Source organism: Nothobranchius furzeri, chromosome 12, assembly GCF_043380555.1.
Source record: "Nothobranchius furzeri strain GRZ-AD chromosome 12, NfurGRZ-RIMD1, whole genome shotgun sequence".
In the NCBI taxonomy this organism is placed as follows: Eukaryota; Metazoa; Chordata; class Actinopteri; order Cyprinodontiformes; family Nothobranchiidae; genus Nothobranchius; species Nothobranchius furzeri.
Window position 1 is genome coordinate 14,055,807 of NC_091752.1, and position 17,741 is coordinate 14,073,547.

The 17,741-nt window shown below is 43.8% G+C and overlaps 1 protein-coding gene across 1 annotated transcript in view; it reads left to right on the top strand.

Moving 5' to 3' along the window:
* The window catches only part of marchf5 (membrane-associated ring finger (C3HC4) 5), a 41,882-nt gene that overhangs the window by 19,058 nt on the left and 5,083 nt on the right, over positions 1-17,741 (top strand). Inside the window, exons 2-3 of the mRNA XM_070542310.1 lie at positions 7,920-8,122; positions 17,361-17,491. Of these exons, the coding sequence (XP_070398411.1) occupies positions 7,920-8,122; positions 17,361-17,491 (334 nt within the window). The remainder of the gene's footprint in view (positions 1-7,919; positions 8,123-17,360; positions 17,492-17,741) is intronic.

Here is a 17,741-nt window from a genome sequence, read left to right on the forward strand (position 1 = left end):
ACCCCACTGAGATAATTGAAAAATTACACTTATTTACATTAGGCAACTGAGATTTATCTCCCAATAAGCACAGTTCTGGGTTAAAAGGGATGTCTGTTCCACACCAATTACTTAAGATCTTGACAATACGGGTCCAAAAACATCTGATAGGAGCACATTCCCTAATACAATGCGTGAACGTCCCAATACTCGTTTTGCATTTCCAACACAAATCATCATCCACTAGCTTCATTCTAAACAGTCTAGATGGTGTATAATAGTATCTGTTTAGCACATTGTATTGCGTGAGTTTACTCCTCACCTCTTACGTGTTTACCACAGTTAACAACAATTGTTCTCCATATCATCAAACATTATGCCAAGGTCTTTCTGCCAGATCATTTTTAACTGGTTGGAATCATCACTGAGGAGAGAGTTAATGATTCTATAGAACTGTGAGGCTTTTTGTTTACTAGTTGGAAGTTTCATATACTCAGTTACTGTGTTGTCTTCAATATTATATGGCTGCGAGGTAATACAACTTCTCATTTGCAAGAACTTCCGAAAGTGACCCCTTCCCTCTAAGTTAAACTCTTGCACTAGTTCAGCATATGACAGAAACGCCCCATCCTTAAACAAATCTCCAATAGTATTTAATCCTTTCACTTGCCACTCTTTCCAGTAAACAGGTTTTTTCCCTATGCGGACCTTGGGATTATACCATAATGGGGAATATTTCTGCTGAGTATGTTTGAGGTTTAACAGTCTATGGACTTTGTTCCATACATCCTTTGAATGTAAAAGTACTGGATTAGTAATATTAGACCTTTGTGCTAGTATTGCTGAAGGTTGAAAAGGTAAACATATCTTTTCCTCCACCTCCATCCACCCTGGTTTATCTGTTATTGTTTGCCAATACCTTGCTATTTTTGTCATCTTCAATGCTAGATAATACAATCTCAGGTCTGGCAAACCCAGCCCTCCTTTCTCCCTATGTGCACATAATTTCCTTAATTTCAGTCTTGGTTTTTTCCCATTCCATAATTTTTTTTTTATTACATCATCTAGTTGTCTAAAGATGGCAGGTGGAATCTTAATTGGCAACATCATTACAACATATGTAATTTGTGGGGCAACTATCATCTTTATAGTATTAATTTTTCCCATCAGACTCAATTTTAGTTTTGACCATTTATCAAGATTTGTTTTTAGCCTTTGAAGCAGGGGGTTGAAATTCAATGCTATTATCTCATCTATATCCTCAGAGACGTTAATACCGAGATATTTCATTCCCCTACGCATCCATTTAAATTTAAATGTTTCTACCATGGATGAAATGCATAGCTTAGAAAGGGGCATTGCCTCTGATTTACTCCAATTAATGGAGTACCCAGAAAGTTTAGAAAAAGATTGTATAGTATCCATTAAGTGTGGTAGCGACTTTAAGGGCTCCGATACCACTGCCAAAATGCTGTCCGCATACAGCAGTAACTTATATTCATTGCCCCCTACCCTTATTCCTTTTATTCCCTGGTGCGTTCTGATGGACACTGCTAGGACCTCCAAGAAAATAATGAATAATAAGGGGCTCAGAGAGCATCCCTGTCTAGTCCCTCTAGTCAGGTTGAAGAAAGGGGAGACTATCCCATTTGTCATCACCACAGCCTTAGGTTCTTTATATAACATTGTAATCCATTTTATAAAATCAGCAGTGAAACCAAAATGCAATAGAGTAGAGAGCAAAAATTGCCACTCCACCCTATCAAACGCCTTTTCAGCATCCAAAGATAGAGCAGCAATAGGAACATCTCGGGATTGACTTAGCCACATCAGATGTAGTAGGAGTCTAACATTGTCTGTCGATGTTCTATTTTTCATAAACCCAACTTGATTAGGATGTATGATATTTGGTAATACCCGTTGTAAACGTGTCACCAGTATCTTTGTAAGAATTTTGCAGTCAAGGTTGAGCAAACTAATGGGTCTATAACTTGAAGGGTCAGTTGGATCTTTACCTGGTTTGGGGATTAGTGATATCACCGCTTCGTTGAAAGTTGGTACTACGCAGCCCTTATCAAACATTTCCTGGTATACCTCACGGAGTATTGGTGCAACAATATCTGCAAAGGTCTTATAGTACTCCACAGGAAGTCCGTCATAATGGAGGCAATCGCCTTCCTAATTTCGGCCTCAGTTATAGTCAAATCTAGTCCCTCTGTTTCATGACTTTTAAGCTTGGGCAGACCTACATTCAGAAGGAACCGTTCTATATTTTCTTTTGGCTTATCCACCGAGATTGAAGATGTGTACAGTTTTTCGTAATATTGCTGGAAGATATTATTTATGCCTTTAGCTGTGTAAATTTCTTCATCCCCCAGTTTTATAACTGGGATGGAATTACTATTATTTTTTTCTTTTAGTTGTCTAGCCAACAATTTCCCCATTTTCTCCCCTCCTTCATAATAACTTGTTTTTAGCCTATACAAAGCATATTCCGCTTTCTTGTTATATATGCTGTGTAGGGAGTATTTAAGTTTACATAATTCCTGAAGTTTACTATCAGAAATGCTTTTTGACAGTTCTAGTTCTTTTCTTTTTATTTCCTCCTCTAATTCCTTAATCTTGTTAATACTCTCTTTTTTCTTTCTAGCTGCATGTGCTATAAATTTTCCTCTGATGTATGCCTTTGAGGCCTCCCATACTGTGGTTATTTCTGCAGTACTACCTATATTGATTTCAAAAATACTTTCAAGTCCTCCTCCACTGCCTTTCTAAAAGATAAATCTGACAGTAATCCAATGTTTAATCTCCATCTTCCCCTTCGTTCAACCTTCTGACTCACCAAAAACAGTAGTTCCACAGGTGCATGATCTTTAATAGATATTGGTTGTATGTTGCAATTTGCTACTTTGTCTACCAGGGAATTGCTAAGTAAGAAAAAATCTATCCTTGAAAATGTGTTATGACAATGTGAAAAGAAGGTGAAATCCTTTGTATTTGGGTTAATCAGTCTCCATATATCTATTAGTCCCATATCTCTACTCAGCATTTGCAAGGCTTGTCTTTCCTTATTCATGAGGGGAGGCCTGAAAACACTTCTGTCCAAAACTGGGTCCATAACCTCATTAAAATCCCCCGCCAGGACTATTTCACCTTCAGTGCTGCCCAGTATTTTATTCACCTCATGGAAGAAGATTGGATCTCCCTTGTTGGGTGCATATATGTTGCACAGTACTAACTGGACTCCTTCTATTACTGCTTCCACACATATAATTCGGCCCTCTGTATCTTTACTTTGCTTTCATAAAATGAAGCTCACATTTTTGTGGACCAGGATCATAACCCCATTACATTTACTTGAAAATGAGCTGTGAAATAGATGTCCCACCCATCCCACCTTGAATTTCCCTATTTCAAGCTCCCGCATGTGAGTCTCCTGTATAAAAACAATATCTGCGTGGTTATTCTTCAAGAATGTTACAAATTTTTCCTCTTAATTGGGCTACTGCATCCATTCATGTTCCAAGAAATCAACTTCAGTTGTCTGTCAGACATGTAAACTTTTAAATGCTACTGCTGTCTTCAGCTCCTTGCAGAAAATAATCCCGTTTCCAACATCTACATTAACAAACTTATACCAGCCTTCTTCTGAATCCACAGAACATAGAACAACCCAGACCGGGCGCATAAAAAAACAAACAAAGGAAAAAAAGAAGACAAAACAAAAAATGTCCGGCTGTTCCTAGACAACCAGTGTCCATGTGGTAAACACTCTTCGGTGTTGAAAAACCATGTGAAAAAAAAGAAATTAAACCTCGTCATGGTCTGCGGGATTAACGCCGTTCCCATGGTAACCGTCCAATGTGCCAGGAAGCTCTTCGTCATCCCGCACAGCTCTTATCAATTCAACCAGAACGCACAGTTTTTGAAGTAAACAGCTCACCTTCCTCTGAAGTTCACATCACCTCCTTCACCGCTCCTTTATTATCTTCTCCGCTGATTCCACAGTGTTGCAGCTCACGTTTTTTCCCTTCCATCTGAAGTGCAGCGTCACCGGGAAAGCCAGAGTGTATCTAATATCCAGGTCTTGCAACTTGCGCTTTACCGAGGTGAAGGCCTTCCGTCTCTCCGCCAGCTCCTTCGACATGTCCGGGAACACAGAGAGGCGGCATCCCTCCCAAACAATCCCTCGCTTCTCCTTAGCCGCGCCATCACCTTGTCCCGCGCCGACTGACTCAAGAAGCGGATCAGTACCGGCCTCGGGGGTTGCCCTTCATTCGGCATTGGCGCCACCTGTCTGTGCACCCGCTCCATCTCAAACTCCTCACTCATCTGCACGCCGAGGCCCTCAGCCAGGATCTTCCGCACGCATTCAGGCAGCGTTCCGAAGGTCTCCCTTAGTCCCACCAGTCTCACATTATTTCGCCTGCTGTGGTTCTCGAGGGCTTGTATCCGGTTCCACATCTTCTCAATTTGTTTGTTCCCACTTTCCTTATCTTTCTGAAGCTGTTCTGACGTCTCCTCCAGCTGCGTAATTCGCGTTTTGACCTCACCGAGCTTCTCCTACATTGCTGTCACCGTCGTAGTCAGCTCGGCAGTGGCCTGTTTAATAGACACGACATCTGTCGCGACATTCTGGAGCATTTCACTCATTTTCGATATTTCTGCAAAAAGTCTTTCCAGGCCGACTGTCGCAGTCGTGGGTGCTGGGGTTTCTCCCGTATCGCTGTCGTCTTCATGGACCTGGCCTTTCCGGGTACACACTCGTGACGAGCTTTTAAAATATTTCGACAACGTCGACATAGCTTTTTAATCTTTTCAGACTAAATATCAAACGTACGCAGACTCAGTACTCCCAAGGCACAATATTCCACCAGTATAGTTGCGTTTTTCAGCTAAAATCCTGTTAGTAGCATGTGCGGGGAAGAGAGCTCCCTAGCTTGCGGCCATCTTGGAAGCTGCACCCGCGTGACTCAGAGAGAGAGTAGATTGATTATTCGTAATTTCCATGACCCTGAATCGACATGCGAGAGCTGGGCGCAGAAAGCCCGTCCATGGAGCCAACCGGAGGCCTCACCCACTCAGCTGAAAAAACATTTCCTTTTGCCCCCCTTTATTTTGGTCCAAGATCATTACTGGGCTGGTCCTATTAAACACGTTCTACACCCCTGCTTAGTAGACTTAATGAAGTATTTTTAAGCCAGTATAAAAATGACAAACACAAATTTACATATTTGGCATTATTGACCAATATCTTTGATTTAATTTATTTGTTAAGAACATCAAGATGCATTACAGTGAACATTATAATAAAATAAATTTTTCTAGTGGAGAGAGGAGACAACCCATAGAAGCACTGATTTGATCTCATTTCAGAGAAAAATAGAACAGGTCAGATGCACCTAATAAATAAAATTACTAACATAAACAGGAATCTGTTTCTTTGCTTAATTGTTCTGGTGCTGAAAATATCACTAATGGGGATCAAAGGAGATACACAGTAGGGCTGGGGGTAAACGATTATTTTTAAAACGATTATTCTGACGATTATTTTATCGAATAGTCGACTATTCTAATGACTATTTAGAAAATTAATCTATTGATTATTTTTCTATTGCACAGTTAATAAAAACCAAAAAATCTCTAATAAATTCCTCAAAAAAATTGATAAATTGTTACTGTAAGAGAATAAACACTACAGGCCTTCATTTTGTATAACACTGCTTTTATTGTGTTGGTTGGTTATGTTCTGGTGACGTGTAGAACTTGGGAGTGCAGGCTGCTGCCTGAGAGTAGGTAGAAGATGGAGTGTCTCCATGCTGCTTTGTTTTGGTCACTTATGTGCGTGAGGCGAGTGGTGTTACGACGCTTCCTGGGGAGTTTGGCTCGTGTGCAAAAAAGGAAGGGACCATAACGTGGGATTTAAAAGCTAAAATGATGATCAGGTTTATTTACAACTACAAAAAATCATAAACCTTTCCATCCACAGGTTGGGAATAATAAAACTAATTCTGCCTGTGGGGAATTAAAACAAAAGTACAAATAAGTAGGGATGTCCCACTGGGCAAAGATTACTGGTTTCTGGACAAAAATAAGAATCTCCAAAGGTCCAACTCTAAACTGGGTGGTTAAACCAAACTCAAGGTGATATTTTAAACGAAACCAAAAACCCACAACACTCTAAATGTAATAAAAGAAAGATCTACCCCACAAAAAAAGATTAACTCTAAACCAAAACGTAACAGCTTATCCAAACGCAAGAAGCTGTTAGCGAAAATGCTAACAGTAGCTTTACCAACGTTACGTTCAAGTTACCAAGTTTCTATAAACCAAAAACACCCAGCAGCAAACAGACCAACACAGAGGAGACTGCTACCACCAAAACAGCTCTCCTAATGTCTGAAAGAAGCTCCTTTATGAAGGGAGAAACGCTCCCGGTGATGTTCTACATCTGCGGTAGAGACGGAGCAGCACATCTGACCCCGGAAGTTGTTGTCCGTTGCCGGGAGACGAAGGCGGGCAAAACAGGAAAGGAATCTAGTAGCGGACGGACATTATTCCGGGTCTTCGGTATTTGGCGGAGATGTTAGTGAAGGTGGAGAAGAGGGCGAACTAGAGGAAAAACATGCAGATTCCTCTTCTATTTACAAACTCCTGGGGATGCAACAAGTGGGCGCGGTGCGTCGACTACCGGATCTGACATCGACAAATTTTTAGAATCGAGCCGTTGACGTCATCGAGGCGTCGCTACAGCCCTAATACACAGATTAATGCACCTCTTATTTATTATTTGGAAATTAGTGGGTGTGATTTACATCAATACATAATTATAAATCTGAAATTGATAAGAATTGATCAGAAGTTGCTATGTGTATTGTTTATTTGAAAACTATTTACAGAGCAACCACAGAATTGAGATTAAATATTTTTTATCACAATAATAAAGAAACTATTACAAGTTTTTCAATAAAATCTGAACATTAATATTTAAGTGCATGAATTAATACATCTGAACTCATGCAGTAGGAACTAGGAAATATGAAACACTAGAACCAGACACAACTTTTTAATTTTTATTAATTTTAATTTGATTAAACTGATTTTTTTCCTAACATTGTTGGCATTTTCCCACACACAGTTAAACAAATTAATGTTGATTAAGGTGTGTGTGTGAGAGAGAGATAGAGAGGGCGAGAGGGAGAGTTAAAATAATTTTAAAACTACCCGACCGGAGTGGAGGCAGTGACCGACGCATGCACGAGCCGTTTTCAGCTCTGTCTTGTCAAATGCACCACGTACGTTACGAAAAAAGTAACTTTAAATATTGAACTGAAAAAGAGGCGAGCTGAAGAAAACCTAGGGAGTACTGAAGAAACGTGAGCAACAGTGAAGCAAGCACAGAGATCCGTTACTGTCTGTGTGTGTGCGTGGATGCCTGGGCAGAGCTGACTGAGCTCCCGGCTGCAGATGTTGTGTAGGGAGGGGCAGGCGCTCTATGAGACTGGTCAATCACAGAGCGTGAAGACAGCCTGTTTCCCAATGAGGATTTTCCTTCAGCACGATTACAGATGTTAACGAGTTTTACTCGTTTCATGCTCGAATTCGTCAAAAATGCTTTATCCATCTGAAACGAGTATCCGGCTCATCCCTAGCTGTACCCACCCTGCCCTGCCTCCTCCTCCTTGCTGCCTGCTGGCTGTGATCACAAGCAACAACAGAGTAGTTCCCGCTGCTTCATCGGGAAACGGCTCAAAAAAAAAAACTTGGGATTTCAGCCGTGGCGGGCAACCACGGCTATGTCTATGTAAGGGAAACACTGCCAACAAGAGGAAGTGATCTGTGCATTTTCCAACTTTCATGGTAATGAGTGAAGATGTGACTGTTGATTCGTTCCTTGTGTTTATATTATCACTCCACTTGTCTGTGTGTGCACGTTTTAGGAGCTGCTGGGTGTGCTTTGCAACAGACGAGGATGATCGCACAGCAGAGTGGGTGCGACCTTGTCGATGCCGTGGCTCAACTAAGTGGGTCCATCAAGCCTGTCTTCAGCGCTGGGTGGATGAGAAGCAACGGGGCAACAGCACAGCTCGAGTGGCCTGCCCACAGTGCAACACCGAATACCTCATCGTTTTCCCCAAACTCGGTGCGTTACTCGATGCTGACCACAAAAATCACACAGAAATTATCACTGGAAATCAAACGTATCAACCCATGAAGGTCTGGATTTGGAGTCACACTAAGAGTTAAAGTGCAAAAACTGGCTGATCCAGCTGTGGTGTAACATCCTTAAAACAAGTGAGATTGAAACTCTGTAGTAGGTGTGGTCTTCATGTGCCTGCATGACCTCCCTACAACATCTGGGCATCAGTTATCACATATTTTTAAATGGTGCCTTCCACTGCCTTGACGGGAGCCCAAGGCGCTGAACAAGACTTAGACTTAAATCATAAAATAACTGAGAGCAATGTAAAAGTGAAAGCAGCATACAAACATAACTAAAAGGTAATTATGAAAAATGAAACACCGATTATGCTAATCTAAAAACGATATTGCGTATAAGCCAAACCTGGACTAAAGCATCCACCACCACCTGGACAGTCTGGGGTGGAAGGTGGCGTTGGTGGATGGAGAGAGACATGATGTCTCAGGTGGACAGGCGGGCCAGTCCATAGCATCAATGCCTTCATCCTGCAGGACCTGCCACTCCAGCCACATGAGGTCTAGCATTGTCCTGCATTAGGAGGAACCCAGGGCCAACCGCACCAGCATGTGGTCTCACAAGGGGTCTGAGGATCTCATCTCGGTACCTGATGGCAGTCAGGCTTCCTCTGGTGAGCACGGGGAGGGCTGTGCGCACCTGCACACCATTTCTGACTCACTGCCAAAGCGGTCATGCTGGAAGATGTTGCAGGCAGCAGAACGTTCTCCACGGTGTCTAGACCAGGCGTCACCAAGTCTGGTTCTCGAGGGTTACCATTCTGCACATGTTAGCTGTTTCTTTGCTTCTACACACCTGATTGAAATGAATGAGTAAGTAACGGGCCTGTGCAGAGTTAATTCAATTCAAGTTTACTTCTAAAGCACCAAATTATGACAAGAGTCGTCTCAAGGCACTTCACATGGTAAACATTCCAATACAGGTCATTTCATTAAGCCAATCAGTAAAAAGTTTCCTGTATAAGTGAACAGTTAAGGAGAGGGTTAATTTACTCCATTCCGGTGTGGCAGAGCAAGAAACAGAAAACTAGCAGTATGGTAGCCCTCGAAGGCTGGAGTTAGTTGACACCTGCTCTAGACTGTGTCACGTCTGTCACATGACCCCAGTACGAACCTGCTTTCATCTGTGAATTCAGTCAACTTTTATTTGTATAGCACTTCCCATCATCCTCAAGGGGGGCCCAAAGCGCTGAACACAACACAAATGAAACATAGAAACAAAACACTAATAAGATAAGGATCAAAAATAAAAAATCGATAACGGCAAGCAAAATTTAAAACTTTTAAAATCAGTTAAAACCAGTCACCGAACAGATAAGGTAAAAGCCGGACGATAAAAATGAGTCTTCAGGCAACTCCTAAAAGCAGCTAAAGATGGAGATAGCTTAATGTTAAGAGGTAACTTGTTTCAGAGGGGCGGGGCTAAAACAGAAAATGCCCTATCCCCACGTGTCCTGGACCTGGAGCGAGGCACAATCAACAGGAACTGGTCTGCTGCGCGATCTGAAGACACATAGATGTCATTTAAAACCCTAAGTAAGGCGGACTCAGTGCTGTGCCCAGACCTAAACCCTGACTGAAATATCTCAAAATAAATCTGAGTCCAATAGATGGGACACCTGCTGCTGGCAAACAACTTTCTCCAGCAGTTTAGAGGTAAAAGGGAGGGTGGAAAGTCGTCTCTAGTTCTCAAACAAAGAAGCATCAGCAGAGGTTTTTTTCAGGATAGGTCAAACCACAGCTGCTTTTAGTGAGGACAGGACCACACCAGTACTCAGGCGACCATTTGTAATGGGGCTGAGGAATGTAAAAGCCTCCTTCCAGAGGTGAGGAGGAAGAACGTTGATTCAATTCAGTTTATTTCTAAAGCGCCAAATCATGACCAGAGAGGACCTTCACACAGTAAACATTCCAACACAGGTCAGGTCATTAAGCCAATCAGTACAAAGTTTCCTATATAAGGAACCCAGCAGGTTGCATCGAGTCACTGACTAGTGTCAGAGTCTTTACAGCAATCCTCATACTAAGCAAGCATGCAGCAACAGTGGGGAGGAAAACTCCCTTTTAACAGGAATAAACCTCCAGAGGATCCTGGCTCAGTATAAGCAGCCATCCTCCACGACTCACTGGGGATCAAGAAGCCAGAGCACACGCACGCACGCACGCACGCACGCACGCACACACACACACACACACACACACGCACTTTCTTGAGTAAGAAACTAGATGGTGCCATTATCCGATGGCACCATCTAGTGGCTGACAAGCATGTCACACAAAAACTCTTGCTCTGTTTGTTTAAGATGGCGACTTCACGTTTCTGTTTATAAATGTGCTTCTGTAGCGACAAACAGCTAAAACACGTTGTTTTACGACTATTATTCTCATGTCATGTTGTGTTCTCATATATTTATATTTTAGAGACTTGTCTTTGAAAAGTTCATCAACTCTGCATCAGCCAATGTATTCCTTAAATTTGAAGCATCTAAGCGGTAGTCTGAACGCTATTGGTTTGTTTTGGTCGGCGCTCAGTTTCCTATTGCATGGAGCTCTGCGGGGCAGGGGGCGTGCTTAGCAAAAAAAAAAAAAAAGACCTATTGCTTACAATATATCACAGTATATGATGAGATAATCACTTTTTAATGGATTTCTCTAAAACCATACATCATTTCTGAAAGTAGAAAACTCCGGAAAGATATTTTTAAGAGCACAGGGCACCGGTATTCTCTGGAAAATTCCAAACATCCTGCACAGTGTTAGGCTGTAAGTACAACCCCCACCTGTGGACGTTGGGCCCTCATACCACCCTCATGGAGTCTGCTTCTGTTTGACCAGACATTTGTGGCCACATTTGTGGACCACTGGAGGTAATTTCCGCGTCCGTTGGCTTGGCCATGTCCTCCGTCTTTCTTTTGACCATCCAACCAGAGCCATTCTGCAGCTTGACTCGAGAGCCATGGCTGGAGATGACCACAAGGTAAACCCCACACTTGATGGCTCGATGTCATTGCAGGCGACCTCCAACAATTCGGAGTTGCCGTAGCCAATGCAGGCACTGGAAACAACTGGTTCACCTGGTAGGCTCAACGCACTGGTGCTGGACGACACTGACCATTCACTGGAGCCTTGATGATGATGATGGTGGTCACTGGCAGGGCTCTGGCATTCCTCCTCCTAGCACAAAGGCAGAGGTAGCGGTGCTGCTGCTAGGCTCTTGCACTCCTACGGCCTCAGCATCTTCTGATGTACTGGCTTATCTCCTGGTAGCGCCACCATGGTCTGGACACTATGCTGCCAGACACAGCACACCTTCTTAGTGAGATGGGATAATTGGTGAACTTCAGGGGAAAAGGATGCTGTCAGTTTTTTTGTTTTATTACACTTTTGATCAACGAAATGTGGAAATTGTGTCAACCTCCAGTTTAACCCAGTGAAGTACATTTTTATTTATATAGCTCTTATCACAGACATAATCACAAAGTGCTTCACAAAGATCAAAATAAAACATATTGATTTCAAAACTGAAATAGATTAGCATAAAACAAATAGTCAAACTTTAAAATATTTCATAAAATGTGTTAAAATTCGTAAAATTTTAATTATAACCAACTTGTGAAGAACTATTTAATGAGACAAAATAAGATTAATTTTATTAAAAAGAGAAGTCTCCTTATATGCATTAGACCTTGGAGTTGCAGCAGGATGTAAATAGTGGCAGAAGAGAAGTCAGGCAATGAAATTGTTTTGACTACCTTCTAGGTGGTGCTGCAAGGGATGGTTAATCACGGAATTATTTTGGTACAGGGAAGAACACAACATTCCCAGCAGAGCAAGGCTGTTGGACACCCGACTGTCTATTTGACCTCTGACATTGCTGTGGACAAATAAATTTGTTAGCCTTTCCCAACATTACAATTGTATTCAGAGAGTAAGTCTCGTCTTTTGCATGGGACCTTGAAGGTCAGATAAGGGAGTCAGGAGATGGAATTTATTATGGCTTCCCTTCTTGGTAGCAAAGTCATTGAGCAGTGTGTTGTAATGGAAAATAGTAGAGTAATGTGGGCTAAATAAATGGCTTTTAAAGCTATTTATTTCTATTCTCATTACTTGTGACCAATAGCTGTAATGCTCTTTTAATTATGGAATATCACCTTGCTTGGTCTTAGGATGCTTAATTAGAAGTCGTCGTCGTCTTCCTCCACTTATCCGGGTCGGGGTCGCGGGGGCAGCATCCCAACTAGGGAGCTCCAGACTGTCCTGTACCCAGCCACCTCCACCAGCTCCTCCGGCAGGACCCCAAGGCGTTCCCGGACCAGATTGGAAATGTAACCTCTCCAACGTGTCCTGGGTCGACCTGGGGGCCTCCTGCCGGCAGGACATGCCTGAAACACCTCCCCAGGGAGGCGTCCAGGAGGCATCCTGACCAGATGCCCAAACCACCTCAACTGACTCCTTTCGATCCGGAGGAGCAGCGGTCCTACTCAGAGTCCCTCCCGAATGTCCGAGCTCCTCACCCTATCTCTAAGGCTGAGCCCGGCCACCCTATGGAGGAAACTCATTTCGGCCGCTTGTATTCGCAATCTTGTTCTTTTGATCATTACCCAAAGCTCATGACCATAGGTGAGGATTGGGATGTAGATCGACCGGTAAATCGAGAGCCTGGCTTTCTGACTCAGCTCCCTCTTCACCACGACAGGTCGGCTCAGCGTCCGCATCACTGCAGACGCCGAACCAAATCCCCCTGTTGATCTTCCGATCCCTCCTACCCTCACGCGTGAACAAGACCCCGAGATACTTAAACTCCTCCACTTGAGGTAGGACCTCTCTCCCGACCCGGAGTTGGCAAGCCACCCTTTCCCGGTCGAGAACCATGGTCTCAGATTTGGAGGTGCTGATCCTCATTCGAGCCGCTTCACACTCAGCTGCGAACCTACCCAGCAAGTGCTGAAGGTCAGAGCTGGATGAAGCTAGGAGGACCACATCATCCGCAAAAAGCAGAGACGAGATTCTCCTGCCACCAAACTCGACACACTCCACACCACGGCTGCGCCTAGAAATTCTGTCCATAAAGATTATGAACAGAACTGGTGACAAAGGGCAGCCCTGGCGGAGTCCAACCCTCACCGGGAACAGGTCCGACTTACTACCGGCTATGCGGACCAAACTCACGCTCCTCTGGTAAAGGGACTGAATGGCCCTTAACAAAAGGCCACCCACCCCATACTCCTGGAGCGTCACCCACAGGCTGCTCCTTGGAGTAGACCTTTCCAGGGAGGCTGAGGAGTGTGATCCACCTATAGTTGGAACACACCATCCGGTCCCTCTTCTTAAAGATGGGGACCACCACCCCGGTCTGCCACTCCACAGGAACTGCCCCCGATGACCACGCAATGTTGCAGAGACGTGTCAATCATGACAGCCCTACCACATCCATAGCCTTGAGATACCCAGGGCAAATCTCATCCACCCCCGGGGCTCCGCTGCTGTGTAGTTGTTTGACTACCTCAGCAACTTCTGCCCCAGAGATTGGACAGTACATCCCCAGGTCTCCCGGCTCTGGCTCCTCCTCGGAATGCGCGTAGGTGGGATTGAGGAGCTCCTCAAAGTATTCCTTCCACCACCCGACTATAGCCCCAGTTGACGTCAGCAGCTCCCCATCCCCACTGTAAACAGTGTGAGCGAGTTGCTGCCTCCCTCTCCTGAGGTGCCAGACAGTTGGCCAGAACCTCCATGGCCTCACCAAACTCCTCCCACGCCCGAGATTTTTCCTCGGCAACTGCTCCTCCTTGAACCGTCACCTTATCGTGGTGGAGGAGTTTGAGTGCCACGTTGTCTGGGGCACTTTGTGCCCCTGGTAGAGTCTCCCATGACAAATGGGTCTTAGGTGAAGAGCGAGATAAAGAACGGTTCAGAAGATCTTTCATGGACGTAAAAACAAAGGGTCGGGAGTACCCGGCCCGGAGGGTTACCGGGGTCCCACCCTGGAGCCTGGCCTGGGGTTGGGGCCTGTGAGCGAGCGTCTGGTGGCCGGGCTTTCGCCCATGGGGCCTGGCCGGGCCCAGCCCGAACCGGATACATGGGCTCATCCAACTGTGGACCCACCACCTGCGTATTAAGGGATCGTTAACACTAAATAAGAATTTATTTTACAAACAATTAAGACTTGACAAATGGTTTAAACTATTATCCTGTGAGTGGATGGAACTTAAAGATGGTGTGTGAAAACTATATGTGAATATGAGATGATGAATCAGAATCTCCGTATCTTCAGAGAGGTTCTGGATAAAAGAATTTGGTTTGCAGATAAGCTATAAGCTTTTATTTATCAAACTGCATACAGACACTTATCTGTGTGTCTACATTACTGTAGAGCAGGGGTGGGGAACCCTGAACCATGGAGGGCCGCTATCCAGCATATTTTAGTTTCAACCCTGCTTCAACACATCTGATTTCAATCAGCAGGTGATTAACAGGCTTCTGCAGAGCCTGATGAGCTGCTGAACTGGTGAATCAACCACTGAATTAGAAGTGTTGGAGCAAAGACATGCAGGATACCGGCCCTCGAGGACCAGGGTTCCCCACGCCTGCCGTAGGGGCACCCTCTTGGTGGATCCGAAAGTCAGAGTGGTCGGATGACCGCTGTCACCGGAGGGCTGTAGAGTACTGAGGTGCTGTCCTTTCAGTCCTAGAGATGTGTCTCGGGTCACGACAGATAACTCTGAAGGAGTTTGAGTCAGCTTTGTTCTGCAGGAAAACTATCTTGTTGTTCAGCTTCGCAGGTGTGAAAAAGATTTAAGGGTTTGACAGTCTGTCAAAGTCTTTCTGAGCTAGAGATCTGCTAAGAGATGGCCAGTCTCCAGCTTTCTCTCCCGCCTGACGAGAAAGCAGAGCGGCTGGTTTATATACCCGCTGTTATCTATTACCAAACTTACCAAGAATATCAGAAACACATGCTCTGAGACGCAGAGTCTCTGAGTCTAGGGACAAGATTAGTTATGTGTCATGCGTTCTTAATTTTACTTCTTGTTTGGTGCGTGAGCAGATGATGATGACCTCATCTAGTAAACATACTAAACATCAATGAATACAGATTCCAGAACATTTCATTGCTTAATTATACATGGCAATATGTAATGATTTTTAATCATAAAATCTTCTTTCTTCAATGATTATTTTGATTTATAAAATGATTACTTTAATTATGAAATCTTTCTTCTGGGAATAAAGATTTATCTAAAACCGTGCTCTTGTGAAGGGCCTTGGCTGCTACTGTTCATCTTTATTATCTGATGAAGCTGCGGTCCTGCTGATGAAGGCTATGATTAAAGGGACTGTGTGCAGGGAAAATACAGTATCATGTGACATAGCCAGGGTTAGATGACCTAATCTCAAAATCAGGCCACTTCATGACATTACAGTGTTTTCTGATTTGGAGACCAGATGTAGCACACTGTTGAAGCACACAATACTCCAGGCAGATGGAACAGGCTGGACACTTTTGTGTGATGACCTCTGACCTTACAATGGACAAATAACCTTGTTGGCCTTTCCCAACATTACAACAATAAAGGAAGATTTTTCCACAGGAAGTGCAACACTGGAAAGACCAATCACCTTGACTCTTATATCTGGTCTTTAGAACTTCTAGAAGGTTCTGGTGTGTGGACATGAGGGCACGGGTTGGAGCATAAGGCTTTAATAGTTGAGTAATATTGGGAAGAGCTTGACCATGTAGAGCCCTGAAAGTTGTAGTCAGGATTCTAAAATGAACTCTAAAGTTAACGGGTAACCAGTACAGAGACATCAGAATAGGAGTGATGTGTGCTCTTCTGTTTGCTCCAATTAGGAGCCTCACTGCAGAGTTGTGGACCAACTAAAGGCGGTCAAGGGCTTTTTTGTTAAAACATGTGAAAAGTGTGTTACAGTAATCTAGTTGGGAGGAGATAAAGGCATGGAGAACCATTTCAAGTTCATGTTTTGACACCAACCTTTGCAGTTTGGAGATGTTTAAGTGACAAAAACTGTTTCGGACCAATGTTTTGAGTGGCCTTAGAGACATTGATTGGTCAAAAACACCCAAATTTCTTAAGTTCGGCTTGATGGTGGAAGATAAATGACCAAGTTTTTAACTTGGTAAATGGCCTGTATTTGTATAGTTTTTGACAGGGGTCCATGCTCTCGGGGGCAATGATCAGACATCCAGTCTTTTCAGTGTTTAACTGAAGGAAGTTATCTTCTAGCCAGCTGGTGACAGCTGATAGACACTAGTAATTCAGACAGTTTATAGAACTCAGAATCCTTAAAGGAGCAGTACAGCTGAATATCATCTGCATATAGGTGATAAGAGATTATGAAAAGAGTCAATTATCTGTCCAAGAGGGTGTTTGTGTAGTAGAAACAGTGGACCCAAAACAGAGCCTTAGGGCACCCCACAGAACAGATGGGTAGAATCTGACATGATTTGGTTTCTAAACTGTAACTTGTAAATGGCCTGTATTTAGAGTTCTACAATCCCCCAAGGCGCTTCACAACGCAATCAGTCATTCACCAATTCACACGCTGTAGCTACAGCTACCCTGGGGCGCACTGTCAGAGACGAGGCTGCCGAGCATTGGTGCCACCAGTCACTCCGACCACCACCAGCAGGCAAGACGGGTTAAGTGTCTTGCCCAAGGACACAACAGTTCCAGAGATCCCCACCGAGTCACGAAGTTTGTTAATGAAGGTGCTGTGATCAACAGTGTCAAAAGCTGCAGAAAGATCTAACAACACTAATACTGTGAACTCCTCGTTGTCTGCAGCCAGTTGTCAAAGTTCCCTCCTGCTGGAGTCTGCTCCTCTGAGATGGTTAATAGGATGGGTCTGAGGGAGGAAATCAGGTTACTTTCTTTTAAATATTGCATGATTTCCCTGGAGCCTGTTGGGAATGCCAGAGAAGAGGCGGGAGCTTCAGGTGAATCATCATTATGAGCTCATTAAAGGACATAGAACAAAGCTTCCTGGCATCCATCTTCTCATTAAACTCAATGGTTCCTCCTGAATAGAGCAGGTTAAAGGAAATTATTAAACGTTTTCAATAAATCAATGAGTAAAGATTGTAGATGCGTAATAACAGTTTCTAGCTTCAGGGACAAATAAAGAGCTCTAATATTTTGGCCCCACAGGTCCTGTGGTCTACGTTCTGGACCTGGCAGACCGGCTCATCTCTAAAGCCGGTCCCTTTGCTGCAGCTGGGATTATGGTGGGCTCCATCTACTGGACCGCGGTCACCTACGGAGCCGTCACAGTCATGCAGGTACCACTGCATGTTGTGGCTCCATGCAAGTCTGACTTTTAGCATCCATGTGTGTCTCCATGCGGGTTTCTGCTGTCTCTATAAAAACTCCAAATATGAAAATAAAACGGGCCATCTGTCGGTAAGCTGACAATCTCCCTGTGGTTCAACATCAGATGCATATTGGTCCCATATTGTGTTCTGAACCAATGAGATTTGAAAATATCAGAAGGTGTTTTTTATTAGACATATTTTTTTCCACAGCTGAACG